The following is a 21,646-nucleotide window of genomic DNA, read 5'->3' as shown; positions in this document are numbered from 1 at the left end:
CCGGTACCGGGAACCGAACTCACCACCTTGCGCTTGCCAGGCAGGCGCTTTGCCACTGAGCTAAATCCCCAGCCCCTTGTTTGTTTTGAAACAAGCCTCTCATCAGTTGCCTATGCTGGCCTCAAACTGGTGTTCCACTTGCCTCAACTTCCTGAGTGCTGCGGCTACACATCTGTGCCACTGCACCTGCCAAGCACAATTTGTAAAAACTGTGGCTGCTCGCTGACCTCTTGGAGACTGAAACTGGTCAGAGCCACCACTCCGAGAGGCGGGGAAGAAGACGGACAGCCACTGAGTGCTGATCTTGTGCCTGGCTCTGTGAACGCCTTGCTGGGACTTAGCTTGTGCAGCCCCCATGGGGCCGTAAGGAGGACCCGAGGGGTGGGGAGGCACCAGAATGAGCCATTTGTCCAGGCCTCTTCATAAGCAAGAGAACTCGGGCTTCTTTACTGTTGTTGTTTGCTGTGCTAGGGGCTGAACCCAGGCCTCCTGTGTATCAGCCATACACCGTCCCCTGCGCGACACCTGAGCTCCAGAGCTGGGTCTGAGTGTTGGAACTCGGTGGCAGTGTCCAACACTGTTACTGTCATTCTCTACAGTTTTCTCCACAGTTCCCTGAGTTCTGCTTTCCCTTGAGCTTTGCTCTCATGGATTTCCTGGCTCTCTCTGAGCCAGCCCCTTCAAAACATCTACTTCAGAAGCATCATTGGGTGTAGAGCCAGGATCCCCTTCGCTCAGTCCCTGCGGGCCCAGGGAAACAGAAACTTTGCAAGGAACTTCACCACTAAGCCAGGAGAAAGGAAGGGAGTGAACACAGAATGCAAGAAAGGAGCTAGGGGTCAAGCCTGGTGGCGCAGGCTTGTAACACCAGCATGCAGGAGGCTGAGACAGGAAGATTGTCGTGAGTTCCAGGCCAGCCTGGGTTATGTAATGAGTTCAAGGCCATCTTGAAATACATAGTGAGACCCTGTCTCAAAAAATCAAAACCAAAACCAAGCCAAACCAAACCAACCTCCCAAAAAAACCAAACAAACAGAAAAACCAAAAACAAACATGAAAAGAGCTAGGGACGATTTCACATCTGTAATCCCAGCTACTCCAGAGGCTGAGACAAGAGGATTACAAGTTTGAGCCCAGTGTATGCAACTTAGCAGGACTCTGTCTCAAGATAAAAAAAAATTTTAGTATGTTTATTATTATGTGTTTCCTACAACAACCATTGAGAAGAGTTAATGATTTTTCGATAGGTCACTCATGTATAGCTCTATTTATTTTCTTTAGAAGCCACTTTGAAGATACCAACGTATAGTACAATAACTCTTGATAATCTCCTACCTCTTTTGTCTGTAACTCACTATTATTTGTCTATTTGCTTTCCTGAGAAACTATTTTGTAGATAACAATATGTAAAACAATAACCATTGATAATTTCCTACCATTTTGTCTGTAATTTGCTAAGTCCCCCCTATTATTATGTTATCCTTCTTTTACTCTTTAAAATAAAAAAAGAAAAAAAAATTTTAAAAAGGATAAATAATAAAAAGAAAACCCACTGTGTGAAGTCTTAGATTCAAGCTGCAGTACTGCAAAAATAAATGAGTAAATAAAAAAGGTTGTAATTCTGGGGCTAAGGATGTAGGTAGCTCAATAGCAGGACATATGCCTAGTTCATTTGTGCCAGGTTAGATCTCTAGCACACAGGTGCTTGTACCCATACGTACATACACACATACAAGCGTGCACACACATATGTGAGTGTGCATGCACACGTGCGCACACACACACACACACACACGAGCATACAAGGATCAAAGATCATAAACAGGTAGAGATATCTGAGACTGCAGTGTCCTTTACCCAGCACCAGGCCCTGCTGAATTCTTAAGCTTCTTTTTCCTCCTTTCCTTCCTCCTTCCCTCCCTCATATTCTCCTTATTCCCCCCTCCCTTCCTTACTTCTTTTTGTGGTTCTGGGGATCGAATCTAGGGGATAATTGAGCTGCATCTCCAAAACTTTTTATTTTTTTGTTTTGAGACAGAGGCTCCCTAAATTGAACAGGTTCAAACTTGCAATCATCCTGCTTCAGCTTCTCCAGGAGCTGGGATAACAGGCGTGTGCAACCACACCTGGCCAGATCCTTAGGGTTTTTGACTCCCTTCTGTGCCCTGTCACCTTTCAGAGGCAGGATCCCGCCAGGTGGGACTCAGGTTAGCCCAGATGGGATCACCAGTGCAGATGTAGCATTTCTCCAGGGCTCCATCACCTCAGGACTGCAAGGAGACCAGCCAGGGACCAGCCCCAGGGTGACTCTCCTGGGCAGTTCTTGCCTCTTCACTGTGCATGGACTGCTAAGGGCCTGTCCTGCTGGTACCTTGCAGAGTGTTCTTGCTGGGGTGATGCACGCCGCCTTGGGTCAGAAGTAATGGAATGAATCAAGGTTTGTGGATACCACCCAGTGCCTGGTGATCAGATTCCACCACCCAGAAAGCATCTGGCTGCAACTCAGCTTCTCCCATAGGAAGGGCCATTTTTTCCCTGTCTCTTACAGCCCAGATCACATTCCCCCTTGTACTCCTGGGGATCAGACCCAGGGCTCTCTCTCACAGAGCAGCAAAGCCAGCCCTTTGCACTTTGCATTTTGGGACAGGATCCTGCTAACTTGTCCAGGCAGAACTTGATTATTTATTTATTTATTTATTTAGACAGCATCTCACTGTAGTTTAGGCTGTCCTTGAACTCATAGCGATCCTCCTGCCTCAGCCTCCCCAGCGCTGGGATTACAGGTGTGTGCACCATGCCCGGCAAAGTTTGAATTTATGAACCTCAGTCGCCGAGTAGCTCTTCCAATGAGATTGCTCTCATTCTCCAGGTGAAGAAACATTTCCTGCTCTGGGAGCTGCTCTGGAGCCAGGTTCCAGTTCCCTGGCTGTTGGACCGTGGACTCTGAGTGTAACACTCTATTCACTTTGGCCTCGGTTTTCTCACCAGTGAAACAGGGTACAATAAAGCCTCAAAGACACAGTTACAACACATTTGAGAGATCTTAAATGGCCTTTGTTGGTGACTATTCTTTTTTACATGTTGTGATTCTACATCACAAAATCTCATTCCCTGGCAGGGGCCGAGCAGACAACTAGTTTTATAGACAGAAAGGGCTGAGGAAAGATAAAAGGCAATGGGTTGTTTCAAAGTCACTTTCCTTGTAAAAGTGAAGGAAGGCATCCTTATCTAGCCCACTAGAGCTGGCCTGTTTGGAGGCCGTCTCACTTGCCGTCCTGTTTTCTCAGAAGTGAGACAAGCAGTATGAGTCAGGTGGGTGCTGGAACATCGCAGGAGCCCGCACTGTATCCTGGTCAGTTCTCCAGCTGAGCAAGGGTGGCCTCCAAACCTGCCTTCCCTGAGTGTCACTGACCCTGTCTGAGTAGGGGGTTCTGCTGGTAACAGGATGTAGGTCTGTGTGCTCTAATGCAGATATGTATGTTTATTGTTCCATCCTGTATATTAGTATTTGTTTGTGATACTCAATAAATACATCCACTTCAGGGAGTTGGTACATGTACATATCCCATCCCCTTCCCCTCCCTTGCCTTCCATTTCCCTCCACCCCCTAAAAGCAAATATACATTGATTATCTGTCCTTGGCTCATAACCCAGAGTGTAGGCTATCCTGGAGTTTCCTGAGTGATAAGAAGGTTTAGTATATGTGGAAGTTGTATTTGTATTTTTTTGTTGCTGTTGTTGTTGCAGTACTGGGGATTAAACCCAGGACCTTTACACTGAGCCACATCCTTGATGCTTTTTGTTTTTTTTAGTTTGAGACAAGATCTTACTAAGTTGCTAAATTGCCTAGGCTCAGCTCAAACTTTTGATCTTCTTGCCTCAGCCTACCACAGTGCTAGTATTACAGGCATGCACCACCATGCCCAGCTAAAAGAGATTTAGTGAGCATCTACTATGTGCCAGATATTGTTTCAGGTGATGAAGATGTAGTGATGAATCATTAGGCAGACTGTGGCTTCATGAAGTTGTAGTAGAAGGAGACAAGACAGTTCTAAACCCATGAACTCAATATTTTTAACCTAGCTGGGTGAGGGGGCACATGCCCTACCTTACCTACCCTTCTTTATCCTTCATCCTGCTGGGATTACAGGTTTGTGTCACCATACTGTCAGTTTTTCCCCTTTATCAGCCTATCTCTCCCCCTTATTTCCTTCGCTCTGTATTGGTAACCTGTGGACCCACAGAGGATGGGCCGTTGGTTTGGGAGCTTGATTTCCTGGTCTTCTATTTTTGGCCTACACTGAGTCTCTGGCCTGTTCTCTCTGTGCTCCACCTTGTCAGGGGTTAACTGGCACCACAGCTCTCAGAGGGGAGAGGACACTGTTTGGTAGAAGACAAAGAGGTAGAAGAGGACACCTCTTTGGTAGAAGTTGGTAGAAGGAGCAGAAAGGAAAGATATAAGAATCCAGCCTCAGTGTCCAGGTGAAGTAAGAAAGGAACTTTGAATTCTACTGATGAGTTGAGAAGCCAGGAGGGTTTAAGAAGTGGAGCAATCTGACCGAGTTAGGTTGAAATTGCCTCTCTGTTAGAGCAGCCACTGCAGGGGACATGTTTGGGAGTGCAGGGAATGGCAGGGCCGGCGCCACAGCCCAGGGGAAAAATCACAGCAGGCATCTGGGCAAGGGAGGTGTCGGAGGGGAGGAGGCGAGGTGGGAGGATGCAGGATGTGTCTGAGAGTGGAATGTGAAACACGTACCTGGTTTTGTCCCCACTTCTTGGCTCAGACTCTGGCATCCTTCAAGCCTCTGAGGTGCTAAGTGCCTCCTTCTATGCTAGTGTGGTCGCTGAGACAATCCTAGGTGGATCCAGGGTGGGGTGGGCACAGGAAAGACCAGGGTGGGATTAGGGGGCTAGGAGGAGGAGGAGAAGGTGAAGGAGGACGAGGTGGAAGAGAAGGTGAAGGAGGGCGAGGTGGAGAAGAAGGTGGTGGAGGACCAAGGCCACTGCCCCTGAAGCATGCCTGCTGGAGATCCTATGCTGGTGTCACGAGGCCCTCTGTTGCCCTGCCTGTGAGGAGGAGGGCACCAGGCTCAGTGGCAAGTAGTGTGTGCATGTGCGCATGCGTGTGCTATAGTTGCGGTGGCCCCTTTCTCATTGGGCCTGGTCGCCTTCCTCTCTTCCTCAGGAGGTGGAGTTGCTGAGTGTCTCACTGGATGCCTGCTCCCCATGCTACGTTCAGCCTTGCACTTAGTGCCCTGGGTGGCAGGTGCGAGGCCCTCGCCGTGACCCCGGGTCAGGGCCAGATCAGCACTGAGGAAAACTGAGGAAAGCGGGGCTACAGCTCAGGGGTAGAGCACTTGCCTGGTAGCGTGCCCAAGGCCCTGGGTTCCATCCCCAGCACCATCAAAACAGAAGAGACAGGATGCAAACAGCAAGGGACATGCTTGGCAGGCCGAATCTGGGGAGGTCGGAGTGGGTGCCTGGGTGCCCCTTTGCCAGGTGTGTGTGTGTGTGGTGGGAACCCTGAGGCTGAGGCAAATCTCAAAAGTCTGCTTCTAGCTCTCACCCCTATTTAAAAAAATTATTTGGTGTCAAAGTAATGCCTGTGTTTGGTTAAGAGCAGAGCAGCTTGGAAACACTTATGATTGGAAGCAGTGACACCCCCGCCCCCCCTCTCCCCAGGGCCACAGTCAGGCAGCCCTGAGAGCAGAGGCTTCATGCCTGAGGTCCTCCACAGCTTTGAAAATCTGGTTTTCAGGGGCTCCCTACTCAGCTGTACCTCAGAGCTGCAGCCCAGCATAGATTTCCACACTGGCTTCTGGGGCCATCCCAGGCCCTTCCCTGCCATACATGGCCCCAACTGGGGCGACCTCAGAAAGGCACCCCAGGAACACAAGGCCAGCCTGCCTCGCTCTGTGTTCCTGTGAACAGCCCAGCAGCTCGGGGGTCGAAAGCCCTTGGAAGACCCCTCTGCATGGAGCCGTGGCTCTCTGAAGCAGCCTCCTCTGGGGGCGTGGGGGGCTTAGAGCCAGCCTCCTGTCTCCATGTCACCTCGGTCTGCCCTTCGGTCCCCTCCCTCTCTCTGGGCTTTGCTGTTACTTTTCTTAGCAGTTCTCTCTGGCTCTCCCTTGCCTCAGGGCCCTGGATCTTCCCAGGGAAGAGGTGGCATCTCCGTTTCCCCAATCCTGGGGCTGAGGGAGTTTGCGTGTGTAGCTGGAGTGCAGAGGTCCAGGGTGTGGGAGCCAGAGTAGTTAGTTTTGGTTTTACTTTGAGCTGATTTTGCTGTTTTTATGCGGCAGTCTCAGAACTGTTTTCAATGCTGGGTGGGGATGGAACCCAGGGCCTTGTACATCTAGGCCCTCGCCTCACCCAGCCCTGTGCCTAGTGGTCCAAGCCTAGGGGAACCGAAGGGAGGGCTGGGTTTTCCGTGTTTGGGCAGCAGGTATGGGAAGCAGAGCTTTCCTGCCTCCCCCTTGGAGTCTGGGGGGTCAGTTGTCCTCAGTGAGGCCTGAGGACCTGGGGCTTTACCTCTGCTTCCTCCTCAGCCTGAGTTTCAGGTTTCACTTGTGAAGGCCATGGCAGTTTTTCTGCCGTCCTTATCTGCTGTGTGCATCGAGGCTCTGCCATCTCTGCAAGGAGGTTCTCCCAGAGGAGGCCAGGTGCTGGGGGCAGGACCCCCGCTTCTGTTCTGTGCTCCCCTCTGTGTGCGTGGTCACAGCTACACGTGCCGCTGTTAACACTGCCCCTCCTTACAGGAGAGGAACCTGGGTGCCGAGAGTGTGGCCTAAGCTAATCTGGCTGGTAAGGAACAGATCCGACTTTCACACCCATGCAGTCTTGCACCAGTCTTAGAGCAATCACTATGGCGCGCGTGCGCGCGCCTGTATGTGTGTGTGTGTGTGTGTGTGTGTGTGTGTGTGTGTGTACATTTGTAAACACATGAATGTGGTTATGCGATGTATGTTTGTGTATGTGCTAGCTATATGTGTGTGTGCCTGTGTGTGGCTGTATGTGTATATGTGTGGCGGTGTGTGTGTGTATGTACAAGAGTGTAGTGTGTGATGGCCTGGCATGGGCCACTTCTCGGGCCACTTCTGCAACACCCCTCCTCTGAGTAGGATCTTGAACTCACTGTGCACACCCGTTGGATGACCAGGTACCTTGAAGCAGACACAGTGAGAGCCCTGTTCCTCAGTCCCTCCCACTGCTCAGAACGCCAAGGGCCACACGGGCTGCCAAGGTGGACCTGGGCCTCACAGGTAAGCAGTGCCATGCTGGCGACTCCCACGCCACTGCGAGCTGAGCCGTGTCACAGGGAGCACGCATAGCGATGCCTGTGGTGACCTACAGCCCAGAGAGCACAGCGCTCTCCTGCACCTACCGCTGCTGAGTTCCAAACTGGGACTGGAAGGGAGCGGGACACAGACACCCCCGCCCACAGTTCCTCTCTGATGGCCCTGAATCTAGCGGGCCCTGCAGCAGCCTCTAGGCTTGGCCCACCCCTGCATCCTCCCACAGGGTTCTCCTGTCTCCAGGGCTTTGTGCAGAACGGATGAGGGGGTGGAAGGGAAAGGCAGACGGGAGTTGCTGAAGACAAAGGAAAGAGGTGGTTGGGGAACACTTTCCCTCTGGGGAGCAGGAGGTAGGAGGCCATCCCAGCCAGGGTGAGGGGGCGCAGCAGCTCTTGGCCTTTGCAGTCTGTCTGGGCACCCTTCCCTGGGGCCTGTCCCAGCCTGGGAGTGCTATTGGCAGAGGCTGCCTCTCCACTCTCCGGCTTTATCTTCCCGACACATTGAAGCCATCAGGCCCAGCCCAACTGGCCCTCAAGCAGCCTTTCCTGAGCAGACCTGCCCTCCCGGGCCCTCACTCCAGGTGGGGTGGGCCAGGCGCCTCACTCAGTTGAAGGCTTGCTCACCTTCGTCCCCCATTTCTAGTCCCTTTCGCTCGCCCCTCGCTCTACCCTCGTCCTCCGAGGGGAATTTGTGTCCACGTTGCCAAAACAGAGAATTTGGGAGGGGGCCCAGGGACTGAGCTGCTCCATCAAAGCAGCAAGCACTCTTCAGTGCCGCATGTTCTGGGGAAGCCAAATCAAAGGCAAACCCTGAATTCTTCTTGCTCACGGCCAATAAAAACCTTGCTTCAGAGCCGGCTTCCTTAGCTGAAATCAGATATCCTAGTAATAAACAAGTCTGAGAGGCAGGGGTAAGCTCTTGCTTCTTTCTGCTGATTAGTTTTTCTTCCTAAAAAAAAAGTCTCTCCTAGAACAGTATGCCTGTCCCAGAAACTTGAGCACGGAGCTGTCCCCTGGCCCGCCCTGCCGGCCCCCAGCCCTGCAGAGCCTTGCCCTGGGCTCCTCCAAATGCTGTGCTGCTTAGATGGAAGGTGTCAGAGGGGCTGGGAAAGAGGCTGCCTGTTGGGGAGCTGTGCCCCTTAAGGGACGGCTGCCTTCAGCTGCTGTTGGCTGTCAGAAATGGGAAAGTGAAATTAGGACAAGCGTGCAGATCCAGCACAGTGGGTTTTAGTGTTTGTTTTTTGGGGGTGCTGAAGATGGAATCCAGGGCCTTTTATGCATGCTGGGCAGGTGCTGTACCACTGAGCCGTACCCCCAGCTGCCATGGGTTTTACTGTTGGGTTCTCAGTTGGAAAAGCCAGACAGGGCAGATGCTGAGACAGACAACCTGGGCCTCTTGCTTCTTGCAGCTCCCTTGCCCTTGTGTAGCACTCCTCCCCGGGGACCCCCTTCCGGTCCTTCCTATGAATGTACCTCCACATGTGGCCTACTTCGAGGACTGCCCTCCCCTGACGTGCTGACATCTCCCCTCCCCCCACCCCCAATCGGTTTTTAAGTGACTTTGCTGTCAGAAGACGCTAGTCTGTTTGTTTTTTACTCTGACACTATCTCTCCAGAGAGTTTCTGGTCAGGAGAATTATGTTGAGGCTGCAGATTGTGAGAGAATTGCGCCTAATGGGGAACAGACGGACAAGACACCTTTCATGTCCAGCCAAGTTTCTTTTCCCTCCTCTTTCTCTCTCCCAACTTCTCATCTTCCCTTTTTGGCTTCAAAGTTGGCCCAGGGTTGTGCTTGTTTCTTCGGGACATCTGCAGAATAAGGTCACACATTGATTGTATTTTGGAGACTGGCAGCTCGGTCAAGCTGCGCTCTGAACGGGAGAGTAACGCTGCTCCTCAGACGCTGGGTGGGGACAGACGCCAGCGTGCAGCTGGCATGGGGTGTTCCAGCTTGTGAGCATGAGCAGGGCCGTCTGAGTAGCCCTCCAGCGCCCAGAGAGGCATCTGCTTCCTGGACATCGCAAAGCTCACGAACCCAAGCTCATAAAATGTATTTTAAATACAAGAAAGATGTCAAACGTCTCTCTTTCCCTCCCCATCACGTGCCAATTTGGCTGATATGTGCCAGACGTTTTCTTTTTTCTGGTACTGGGGATTGACCTCATGGTGGGGGAACTCTCCCACTGAGCTACATATCCAATTGCCCCACCTTTTTTAGACAGGGGCTCTCTATTTAATTTAGGCTAGCATCAAATTTGTGATCCTCCTCAGTCTCCTGAGTAGATGGGATTACAGGCATGTGCCATGCTGTAAATTCTGAGACAGCATTTCAAAATTTAAATACGAGACAGGATCTTGCTACAGTGCCCATACTGCCTCAAACTTGTGAGCCTCCCACCTCAGCCTCCTGAATGGCTGGGATTATAGGTATGAGCCCCTGCTGCTGGCTTGTCCCAGACTTTATGAGATGAAGTGCTCGCTCCAAGGTTCCTTGGAACCTCAAAATCATTACAGGAGAGAAACTTAAATTTAAGGATCTTGTAAATGGCTGTTCGGTCATGCACAGCCTTAGTACGCACTTGTTGTGTACTACGGGTGGAAAAGAAAGAACTGGGTGGAAAACAAAGCCCTCTTCTTTTGCCTTGGGGGTGTAGCTCAGTGGCGGAGTACTTACCTAGCAAATGCAACACCCTGGGTTCTAACCCCAGAATCACTAAAAAGGAAAAAAAAAAAAAACAACAACAGTCCTTTTCTACACCTAGGTACTCCATGAGGGAGGGTGGACTCGTGGAAGGTTTTGGAGGACGGTGGCTTGGATTCTTCCCCTCTTAGTCAGGAAGCTGATGTAACAGCATCCAGCTGACTTCATGGTAAAGACAGGCCTGGCTCCTAGAGCCAGCGGTTTCCAACTGCAGCACTGGACACTTCCCCGCCCCCCTGCAATCCTTCAGAAACTGCCCTCCCTCCCTCCTCTGAAGCTTCGGTAGGCAGCACTGTTTTTCAGTAGGCATGACTTGTTTTCCAAGGACAAGGATGGCTTGGGTTTGCAAACTGTCCCAGTGGACCTCATTCCTCTGTGTCTGGCCTTGGGCAGTAGCAGAACTCATGGCTGGCGCAGCCCAGGGAGGCAGGGCTGGTGGGACAGCTCAAATCTGGAGGAGGGATGTGCGTGCCAGGGAGCTGTGAGGGCGGAAGAAAGGCTAATCCCACTCACGATGCATTTAGTTCTCTCCTTCCTTCTCGCCCCTGCTGTTGCCGTTTCAGTGTGTCCTGCATTAAGATGTGTCAATTCTCAACTATTACAATCGACTAAGAATGCATACTTCTTTCACAGCAGTACAGCTCTGTGAAATGAAAGCTGCACACCTAAGAATACACAGGCTTTTGAGTTGGGCTGGGCTGTGGCCTGGAGGGACAGTGCATGCCTAGCATCTGTGAGGCCATGGGCCCACCCCGCACAGCAAGAGAAAACCCACAGTGGCTTAGTGACCAACCTGCAGCCTGGAGTCATTCCTGAGGTTATTTCTTGCCCTATTACCAACATGTTCTGTCTTCAAAAAGGTCTCAGGGCCCTGGCCACGAAGGTATTCAGTCAAATACAGTATGCTAAACTCCTTGACCAGCTATCGTGAGATTAAATGGAAGAATATAGGAGAGAATGCTTACAGGTCTCCAAGACCTCTGAGAACAAACTTGTGAATGTTAAAAAAGGGGTAGGGCATGACTTGAGATAGAAGTCACTTTAAGAATAGTAGTCCCCCTAGGGCTGTAGCTCAGTGGGGTTGTATTCCCCAGCACCACTACAAAAGGAAGAGAAAGAAAAAAAAAATGTAATAGAATCTGTGGGGGACTTTCCATGAGACAGAGCCTGATGGATAGTTTGGGGAGGGTGTCCAAACCTGAGGCAGGTCTCAGGGCAGATGAGAATCCAGGCCATAAACGACGCTGTCAGGAAAAGATACTTGGCCATGTGGCAGGGCTCACCCCGGAGAGAGTGCTGCTGAAACGCAGGAAACTTGCCTGGATGCTGTCACTGCTGATGAAAAACAGAGCAACCCACTGGCTGCCTGTTGTGCGTGACAAGACAATGTCACGGGTCAGGCATGGTGGCTCGTAACTGTCACATTGGCTATTTTCGAGCCTGAGCCAGGAAGATCACAAGCTTGAGTCCAGCCTGGGCAACCTGTGAGACCCTGTCTCAAAATTAAAACAAAACACAACAAAAAAACATAAAAAAAGGAGTGCTCCCAACCTGGCTGGATTTTCCCTCCACAGGATCCTGTCCTATGTGGATACGCTGCCTTCCCGATCTAGGCTTGATTCAGCTCCCCGGCTGGACCCCTCCTGTTTTTAATCTCCAGGCACAGGCTGGAGACATCTTTTAGGGCTCAGATGGTCTCACTCCTCCGGGGCGGGGGGTGGGGGTGGGCAGCCCACAGTAGCCCTTCGGACCCTTAGCCAAGGAAATCAGGCAGTTGATAGCACCGTGGGGTTCTGCCAACCAGCTCTCACTTGGGAAACTGCTTCCTGCCTGTGAAGAGGGAACAGGACTGACTGACCGAGGGCCTTCAGGGTGAGGTGCCCACTGCGGCACGGCACCTGCCCCTCAGGTTAGCCGATGTTGCCACCTAGAGGCAACCGGGGAGTTCACTGCAGCAAGACGGAGCCTCTTCATCTTGTAATTCCTGAAATGAAGATTTCATGTTCTTGCTCTAGGTCAAAATCCTGTTCCATCCAGAGTATGGCTTTGGCTATGTATGTGGCCCAAGGGAAGCCCTACGCCAAAGCTGTGCTGGAGGACACCAGCTACCCGGCAGGGCGACCTGCTGCTTTTTTTTTTTCTGTCTTTTTGAGACAGGGTCTCACTGTGCAGGTCAGGCTGGCCTCGAACTTGCAACGATCCTCCTGCCTCAGCCTCCCAAGTGCTGGGATGACAAGTGTGCGCTACCACACCCGGCCTGCTGCTGGTTCTGATGCCGTCCACATATTCATTCACTACACCAGGTCATAGAAAATAAATCTTTTAATTGCTTTGTAATTGGCACAGATGGTATAATTCAAAAGCACATTTTATTTAATAGACTCTGAAGTATCACACTATAGCTTTGAAACAAGAATCATAATGGTGTTAAGTTTTGCAAAATTACATTCAGCAGCAGCATCATGTTCTCAAAGTTATTTCATAAAATTAAAGACTGGTGCTCGAATAAGAGGAACAGCTACCTAGAAAATAACTTACACTGAAGCTCTTATTGACTTGGAGAATTGTGCTTTCTGATCTTTGAAGATCTTGCTACTTTATTAACGAACAATCAAGAAGAGCTGTGAAACTGTGGCTTATAAAGACAGCTCAGAGGCTGTGAACGTGCCTACAGAGCACTCCTCAGCCAAGCTGGTGGCGCGACGCCTTGCTGAAACCATGTGGCTGACCGGGCTCTGAAGGCTCTCGCTGCTGGGGAGGATGAGATTTCACTGGCCTCTGCTAAATCACCAGCAAGGGGGGTCTTACGGGAGAAGACATCACACCATTAAATTCCCATCATGGCGGGTCCCCCAGGGAAGAGCTCAAAGTCTTGTCTCTTAAGGAGGATATCAGAAAGGCCAAAGTCCTACTTACAAAGTGTCACCCCTAAAATTTCAGTCACAGTGGTCAATGACACAAACTGTCACTAGTAACAATTTGTGTGTGGAGCTGTCACTTGAGTCATGGCTGGAAGTTACTGACTGCTGCTCCATAGCAGGAAACACTTTCCATGTGTACTGGGGGAAGGAGTCACTTTGCTCCAGAGCTGCAAAGGTGACCATCACTGTGGGGAATTTACTAGCAGACTGGGTGACCAACAGGAAAGATTATAGGCACCAGCAACCCACACTTCAACCTGGGAAAGGTCCTCATGAATTGGTTAGTGCTCCTGGGCAGTTCAACATGGGACTTGAATCCTGGCTACTGACTTGGCATCTGTTTCTACAGAACAGTCCGGGTTCTCAAACTTGATCCAAAGCCACTGTCTGAAGCAGGCCTCCTACGTCAGAGACTAAGCACAGGTGGCTTCAGCTGACACCTGTGACCATCCATAACTGTCCAGGTCACAGGAGGGAACAGCTGGGCAGTGAAGTGGGGGCTGCCACAACGAACACTTCATTCGTGCATAGCCAGTCGCCCCGGCTGGCCTTGGCTCAGTGCGCCTGTGTCACCTCCACTGGGGCCTTCAGTTCTGCTGTGGTCTCATCCTGGACGGGCTTCTTGGAGTAGTCCCGCTCTCCGAAAATGGTGGTCCCTACTCGGACGTTTGTCGATCCAACTTCAATCTGCAGGCAAGAGGACAAAACATCAAGAACTGAGTTTACTTTTACTTCTTACTGTCCACGGACAGAGTGCAGCACCGGGAGACACACTCTACAGACGCAGAGTGCTCCTCGGCTGTTCTGTGAGGGTGTGTCTCGCAGTGCTGCGCTCTGAGTCTATGAAGAGTACTGCAAACCAGCTGCGGACGGCTGGGGGGCAGTGGTTTCCTTGGGGAGGGACACTTCTGAGGGGCGCTCGGGAAACAAGCAGTTCTCCTTGGTTCCTGAGGTGGCTGGGGAGGTTGAGAATTCCACGAGCAGGGCAGCGGGCAATGCTGACAACCGGACAGGCCATGGGATGGGGCTGGGGCTACCAAGAATGTTGGCCGTCAGAGGTGTGCAGGACATGCCACACAGTGACATGCCACTCAGGGCCCACGTGCCTTCCTAGTGCACCATAGTTAGATAGAGGACAAAAGCTCCTTGTAATTATGTGAGTACAGGATCTAGCTCCATTTTATTTACAAACACAAATAATTTTTACTGTTTTAGTAGGTAACTTTTCCAGGAACACAAATCTATACTTCAACTTTTGATTTAAGTGTGGTAATGCACACCTGTTATAGCTGCACTCTGGGAGGCTAAGGCAGGAGAACTGTAAATTTGAGCCTAGCCTGGGCAACTCGGTGAGACTGTACCTCAAAAACAAAAGAGAAAATGGGCTGGGGATGTAGCTCAATGTGAAAGCTCTGGGCTCAAAAAAAAAAGAAGCCACACTGGACCATAGTGAGACCCTGTCTAAAAAAACAAACAAATAAAAAAAAAAAATTAAACATACTTTTATTTTAGCACTTTATGAAATTATTTCCTATTCTAGGAAGTCGGGTATGGGAGTTTACATATAGAACTGTTGCATTCCTGGAGTATCTATGTGTCAGATGAATCGCTGTCACAACCATGCCTTGGCATTTACATAACCAAATGCCTTTGTGAATTATAACTTGATTTCTTGTTCTTTCTCTTTAGTTAGGGGACTGACCCCAGGGCCTAGCACATGCTGGGGGTATGCTTTGCTACTGAGCCATACCCTAGACAATAGTTAATTTTCTTATTTTTCTTCAGATGACACTTAGGAATTATACTGTTTTTAAAAATTAGGTGTCAGGCCTGGCATGGTGGTGCACACCTGTAATCCCAGCACTTGGGAGGCTGAGGCAGAAGGATTGCTGGGAGTTTAAGGCCAGCCTGGGTTACATAAGCAAGTTCAAGGCCAGCCGGAACTGCAAAGTAAGACCCTGTCTCAAAAAAAGAAAAAAAAATTTAGGTGTCAGGCTATAATTTCTATAAATTTTACTTCAAAAAAGAAGCATGAGAAGGGCAGAAATGTCAGAATAGAGCACCACTGTGACTGGGATCCCCTATTGCTCTGTAATGAGTATTTTCAAAGATTTCTCCACCAAAAACTTATTCCTACCAGTTGTACATCTGTCCTAGCTACTTTTTGTTCTTTGGAGACCAGCTTTCACTAAATAGTCCTGGCTGGCCTGCCCTCAAGATCCTCCTACTTCAGCCTCCCTAGTGCTGAGATTACAGGGGTGTGCCTCCACATCTGGCTTATTCCAGCTACTCAGGAGAGTGGGTTGGGAGGATCATGAGTCTGAGGCCAGCATGGGCAACTCAGGGGAGCCCCACAAAAAGCTTGTTCCTGCTTCAGCCTTTTGGACCCTAGGTTGCGGAGGGACATTTACCGCGTGCTGGAAGTCCCCGGACATGCCCATGCTTAGCTCCACCTGATCGGCAGGGATGCACAGCTTTTCACACAGCTCTTCCCGCAGGGACCGCAGCATCTGACAGGAACACAAAGGTGACGGCCTCTGTTTTATTCCTGCCTGGAAGTTGTCAGGTATGCAGACGTCTGACATGGAGCACACGTTCCTCAGGACTCAGAGGCCTGTCAAGGTTGCCAGAGGGCACTGCAAGGGTTTTTATTAAAATCCCCAGCTCCCAAGAATATCAGGACTGGACTTGGCCCAGTGGTAGAGTGCTTGCCTACTTCGCACACGGACCCGGGTTCAAGTCACAGCACCAGAAATAAAACAAAACACAACCACAAAACTCAAGTCATTTGAAAGGGAGAAAGAGCTCATTGTTTTGAAAAATTTTCTTAGCCAACTTCAAACTGAGCTGAACAAGTCTGTCGAGGGAACCCGCTCAGCCCCTTTGCTCACGAGAAGAGGTCAGAAGAGGGCTCTCACTCCAGACAGGCAACCTCGGGGATGGCTCTGCAGCGAATGCAGTGTGCGGCTCTATGATAGCATCTGCTGAAACGCTGCCTGCTTTCTCCCACGGTGCCGGGGACGCAGGCCAGGCGTGTTGTGCTGCTCAGGCTCCGAGACACTTCTTTTGCACACAGACAATCCACCTCCCCCACGCCTCCACCTCAGCCACAGTACCTGGAAGTCTGGATTTGGTCCTTGACTAAGATCGTGGCCGAAGCTTCCTATGGTCATCAGCCCCACGAACTCCAGGCTGGGGCACTTGGCATTCAGGTGTTCCACTAGGGTTAGCATTTCTGAGGGTGCAAGGCCATGTTTACCTTTGTAAAGGAAACAGAGATGGGTATGCCAAGATGTCCTCAATGGCCAGAGGAGGGTCTGTGCCATCCCTCCCTGTAACAGTGGAGGGGACTCTCAGACAAAGACCTCAGGAAGCGATATCCTCACATTTTAAGGAGGAGTAACTTTCTATCTGAGGTCTTTGGAAGCATGCCTTTTGATCAGGTTCTAAATTTCTGTCTCAGTAACAGGAAAGCTGAACAATACATCCTCTCAGATAGATTTATTTGTTTTGCAGTGCTGGGGACCGAACCCAGAGCCTCAGGCATGCTAGGCAAGCACTCTACCACTGAGCTCCAGATCCAGCCCTGCTATCTCAGATTTTATTTTATTTTATTTTATTTTATTTATTTATTTTGTTTGTTTTTTTGACATAATGTCTCAGTACTGCAGGCTAGGCTTGACTGAACTCACTATGTAGCCCAGGCTGGCCTTGAACTCATGGCAATCTTCCTGCCTCAGCCTCCCAAGTGCTAGGATTACAGGTACGAATTTCTTAGGATTTTAGATGAGAAGAGCTGGAGGAGAGGAAAAAGAAAAATCCTTACATTTCTTGGGACCCCAAGGAAGATTCACAGTGTCAAAATCCCAGATGAATCAGAGAACTGTTTTTAAAAATCTGACTAATTTTATGATTTTATTAATTTATTAATGGAATTGCAAAAAATTACATATTAAGTAAATACTTCTGACATATATTTACAAAGTTTAACTGAACTTGTTAATAATGGGCAGGGGGATCTGCAGTGAAGGATCATTGGTTATGTAGTTATATGGATCATGGATTCTGTCCCCCCCACTATTTATCAAATGGAGGTGCCAGCAGCATTCACTTCAATCTTTAATTAGGGCAAATTATAGCTAGTCATGGAGAAGTGATGTAATACAGATGATCTGGAGTCAGTTTCAGATTCACCTGCACTGACAATGTAATGAGCTACAGTCAAGGTACACATACACAGAGTAAAGTAACAGTAACTGGTGTCAGGCACATGTGCCACATCCTAGCAGCTTTTTGCTTAATACAGTAACTGCATGACAATGGTGGCAAACTTATGGCATGAGTGCTGCAGTGGGCTGTTTGTATCCCTGAAAGCTCTAAAAGGTTTGCCATCACTGCTTTACAAGGTTAAGGAGCATAACACAGGGTCCAGCAGACCCATCCCTTACTTTTCTACTGTAAATTTTTACTTTAGCATAATAGTAGTTGGCTGTGCATCTCAGTACCTTTTCCTGAGGGATACAGGAAGTGATCTATGTGTTTACCTATTTGGTATGATGAACAGCAAGGTGTGTGCACAAGTGCAAAAGTGGCAAAATGGGATTTTTACTCACGTTATGCTGCATCTAATTAGTTTTGCATGTTTATCTGAGTATCACAGAGGATTCAATAGACCCACACCCTCTGCAGGATTAAAATTTTATATGTATGTATATACAGGATAGTTAACATAGTTGTTCTACTGTCTTCTATTTCTTTGCTGAAAGAAACTATCAATAAGTCCTTGATTGATCAATATTGCATGTCTCTATGTTTTCATGAGAAACCACTTTGAAGAGATCAATATATAATACAACAAGCACTGTTAATTTCCTACCACTTTGTTTGTAACTCTGTTGTCTGTACTGTTCTTTTGCTATTTTGTAAAAGGTTGTCTCTCTGTTAATGTTTTCCTCCTTTTATTTTTAAAATTTAAAAAAAAAAAAGTTTTCTTTTGATTTTTCTGGTAGAAGCAGCCCAATTCAGTAGACTGGCACATGAAAAACCAGATCTGCAAGTTTTGGAGGAAGTCAAAAGTGGATCATCAGATTACTCATGCACGGATGATGAAGATGATCCATTATGATAAAATACATGCTTTCATAATAGAAGAGTGCTGTGGGTGTATGATGATGATGATGATGATGATGACTCTGACGCTGCCTATGGGAGTCAAAGTTCCTGTGACAGTGAAATGGAGCAAGAATCAACTGATAGAGATACAGGGAATGCAGACCTCCTTGATTCAGATGGCAAAGAAAATAGCAATGTGAGTTTATATTTGACTAGTCAAAATGTTGCAAAATGGCCACATAACCAAATGGAACATCCAGGATTAGAATTAGGTCCAAAAATATAGTGAGAGTCTTGTCAGGGGTGAAACATATTGGAGAGAATGCCAGAATTGCCATTCAATGCTGGAAACCTAATAGATGAAATGTTACAAGATGCTGCGAAACACACAAAGGCGGAAATGCAAGTAAAATGTTATGTGTGCACAGTGCCCATATTAAAAAATGTATTTATTATGACAGCTCACTAGCTGAACTGAAAGTATTCATAGATCTGATGTATTTAACAGGGGTTTCTCACAGTAACTGCAGGAATGTAAAAGACTTATGGAAAAGCAATGGGTCAAAATATGGCATAAAATTTATGCTCTTGTAGATGCAAAGACTTCTGCTTTTAATTTAGACATTTACCCTGGACTCAGCCATCAGACCCTTATTTGTACAGTAACAAACCAAATGATGTTGTGAAGAGACTTGTTCATCCCATCTTCCAAACCAACTTACATTCAACAACTGGTTTACTAGTTTCTGACTGAGGTTACATTTGCTAACAGAGTATGAGTTTACCACAGCAGGAACTGTACCCAGGAACAAAGCAGAAACTGCAAATGAAATGTCACAATCTCAGAACAGAGAATTGTACAATACAGTCTTTCGATTTTAAAAGATATAATATTAGCCTTGTATTTGGCAAAGAAAAACAAACTGATACTGCTGATGTCAACATTTCACCATGATAGGGAAACACTGATAGAGAAACCTTGGCAAAACAGAAGCCTGAGATGAAAACTTTCTACACCAAAACCAAAGATGGAGGAGAAGTTGTTGATGAGTTATGCAGTAACTATGATGTACTATTGAAACAAAACACTGGCCAATGGTTGTGTCTTACTTGACCCTACACATGTGGGGAATACATATTTTGATAGTTTACAAAGAAAATAACAAGTGCAAAATACCACAGAGAAATTTTCTTAGAGGATTGAGATTGGAAGTCATAAGAGATCATTTACAGCAGAGGAACAACAAAACGTTTCTGCCCAGGGAACTACGCGAAAAAATTGCAGAGCACACTGGTGAGGTAACAAGTGAACAGACAGGGGACAGCATCACAAAGACCTACTATGACAACAAGGAAATATCAAAGATGTCAACTGTGCCCTACAAGAAAGGACAGGAAAACAACACATATGTGCTATCACTGTAAGCAATACTCGTGTATGGAACATGCAGTTGTCATGTGTGAAGACTGCCTTGGGTGTGACAGTTGAAGCAAACATTATTTCTGTGGTAGTTTTCATCTCAGGCTTCTGTTTTGCCAAGGTTTCTCTATCAGTGTTTCCCTATCATGGTGAAATGTTGACATCAGCAGTATCAGTTTGTTTTTCTTTGCCAAATACAAGGCTAATATTATATCTTTTAAAATCGAAAGACTGTATTGTACTTTTGTTTGTGTTTACATTATAGTTCACATAGGTTTTATTTTTGATGTTCTCTTTCAGGTTTTGTAAGCAAGTAAACAGCTGACATGAAAATGTTGATGTTCGTCTATTCAACACCTGATCTAAATTTCTTTATTTTATTGCATACTAGGCAAGTGTTCTACCATTGAGCTACACTCTCAGCTCAAACATTTACTCTTTTTTTTTCGTTTTTTTGGTCTTTTTGAGACAGGGTCTTGCTATGCAGTTCAGGTTGGCCTTGAGCTCACTTTGCAGCCCAGGCTGGCCTTGAACTTGCACCAATCCTCCTGCCTCAGCCTCCTGAGTGCTCGGATTACGGGCATGCACCACCACACCCAGCTTTTTCAAACTTTTATTCTTGACAAAATGATATCAAGTGAGCTGTGCTGGGCTCTGTGCTCCCAGCTTTGCCTGTACTGCCACACTGAATCCTTGCCACTCCCTCTGAAGTGGGTACTACTGTGATGCCACTGCCAGGCCAAGATAGTGAGGTAGAAAGACAGTTACTAAGCTGGAAGTGACAGAGCACAAGCCCACAGTCTGTCAAAGGCCAGGCTCCTTTCCACACTATGCTGCTACCCCAAGCCTCGTACCACAGTCTCTGACTAGGGCTTTCAGTGGACTTTCTTTTGTTCAATCCCACTGTATCACTAATATTTTAAGACCTAAGCTACACTGTACATGTGACTCTACAATCCCTTTCAGGAGGGTGGTGACCTTCGGAGATTTTTTGGAGATCAACGTTATACTCCTTTCTTGATGGCTCTTTTTCCCAAAACTTAGATTTAACACCATGATCTATAACTAAGATATAACACCAGGATGTATTCACTAAGATACAACACCAGAATGTATTCACTAAGATATAACACCGCAATGTACTCACTGAGATATGCCAACATGATGTACTAACTAAAATACAACATCAGGATGTATTCACTAAAATATGACACCAGGATGTATTTAAGACTTGCATACGGACTAGCTTGTGCACTGCTGTACCTCTAGATCACACACAATAGCTGACTTAAAGGCTTCTATCCATGACCTCACCCATGAGCTGTTTTCCTCACCGTTCTTCCTGCACTGCAGCCACCCACAGGGAAGGAAAATCTATAGTCTAGGTCTGGTCACTTACTCTCCTCTCCACTGGTGTTGATCTGGACCATAACCTTTAACCTTTCCGGAGAACCTCTTTTCTGCCAGGAACTGTTGACTCTGTCTGCCAGTTTCACAGAATCCACTGTTTCCAGCATGAAGAGGTTGGGGACAGCTATAAAGAGAAAGAGGAAAGGTGTTATTCTTCATTTACCTTTCCACAGCTGATACATTACAATAAGTCTTCAATCTGCTAGAGGGAAAAATATCCCAGGAAAAGAAAAAGATAGTTCAATCTTAGTTCTCCTAAGAGGACAAACATGAGTTTTGCTGGTATGAATTCAGACATTAATGGTCCTTGTCCCATAATGTGTGCCAAAGTTTCGAGAAGCCGGTACATGGCAAGGTTCTGCGTAGTGGGCCTGCCCCGATGACATCTCAGTTCCAACCGAGAGGAACAGGTCAAGGTGGCACTGAAGAACTGGAAACCAGAGTTTTACCTGGTGTGATATCACCATGGCCTTAAACTCTCTGGGGTGGGGTGTTCTCATGTGACCAGGACAGCAGAGTGACCTACACACTGAAACCTAAGTGAGACACTGAAGTCCTCAAAGCCGTCTTCTTTTTCAAAGATGCATGTGAGATGCAGTATCAGCCTTGCCTCAGATAAGGGACAACGGTGAGTGAGGCATCACCCAGTCTACGGCCCACATCCACTGAATGCTGACATCTTCCAGGCAGGAGGCCTCCTATGTTCTTTTTATTTGTGGTGCTGCGGATGGAACCCAGGGCCTCATGCACACTGGGCAAGTGTTTGGTCCATATATATATATATATATATA

General features: G+C 48.0%; 1 protein-coding gene across 2 annotated transcripts in view; it reads right to left on the bottom strand.

The window, feature by feature from the left end:
* Positions 1 to 12,296: 12,296 nt before the first annotated feature.
* Positions 12,297 to 21,646, bottom strand: part of Prosc (proline synthetase co-transcribed homolog (bacterial)) — a 30,580-nt gene continuing 21,230 nt past the window's right edge. For both annotated transcript variants that reach the window (XM_005398413.2, XM_005398414.2), the window contains exons 5-8: positions 20,845 to 20,979; positions 16,030 to 16,172; positions 15,325 to 15,423; positions 12,297 to 13,600 (exon numbers count right to left, since the gene is read on the bottom strand). In XM_005398413.2, coding sequence (XP_005398470.1) covers positions 13,469 to 13,600; positions 15,325 to 15,423; positions 16,030 to 16,172; positions 20,845 to 20,979 — 509 coding nt within the window. In that variant the 3' untranslated portion in view covers positions 12,297 to 13,468. The remainder of the gene's footprint in view (positions 13,601 to 15,324; positions 15,424 to 16,029; positions 16,173 to 20,844; positions 20,980 to 21,646) is intronic.

The sequence above is a fragment of the Chinchilla lanigera genome, unplaced genomic scaffold (assembly GCF_000276665.1).
Source record: "Chinchilla lanigera isolate Chin_1 unplaced genomic scaffold, ChiLan1.0 scaffold00062, whole genome shotgun sequence".
Lineage (NCBI taxonomy): Eukaryota > Metazoa > Chordata > Mammalia > Rodentia > Chinchillidae > Chinchilla > Chinchilla lanigera.
Note: the sequence above shows the minus strand (reverse complement) of the source record. Positions and strands in the feature narration are given on the sequence as shown.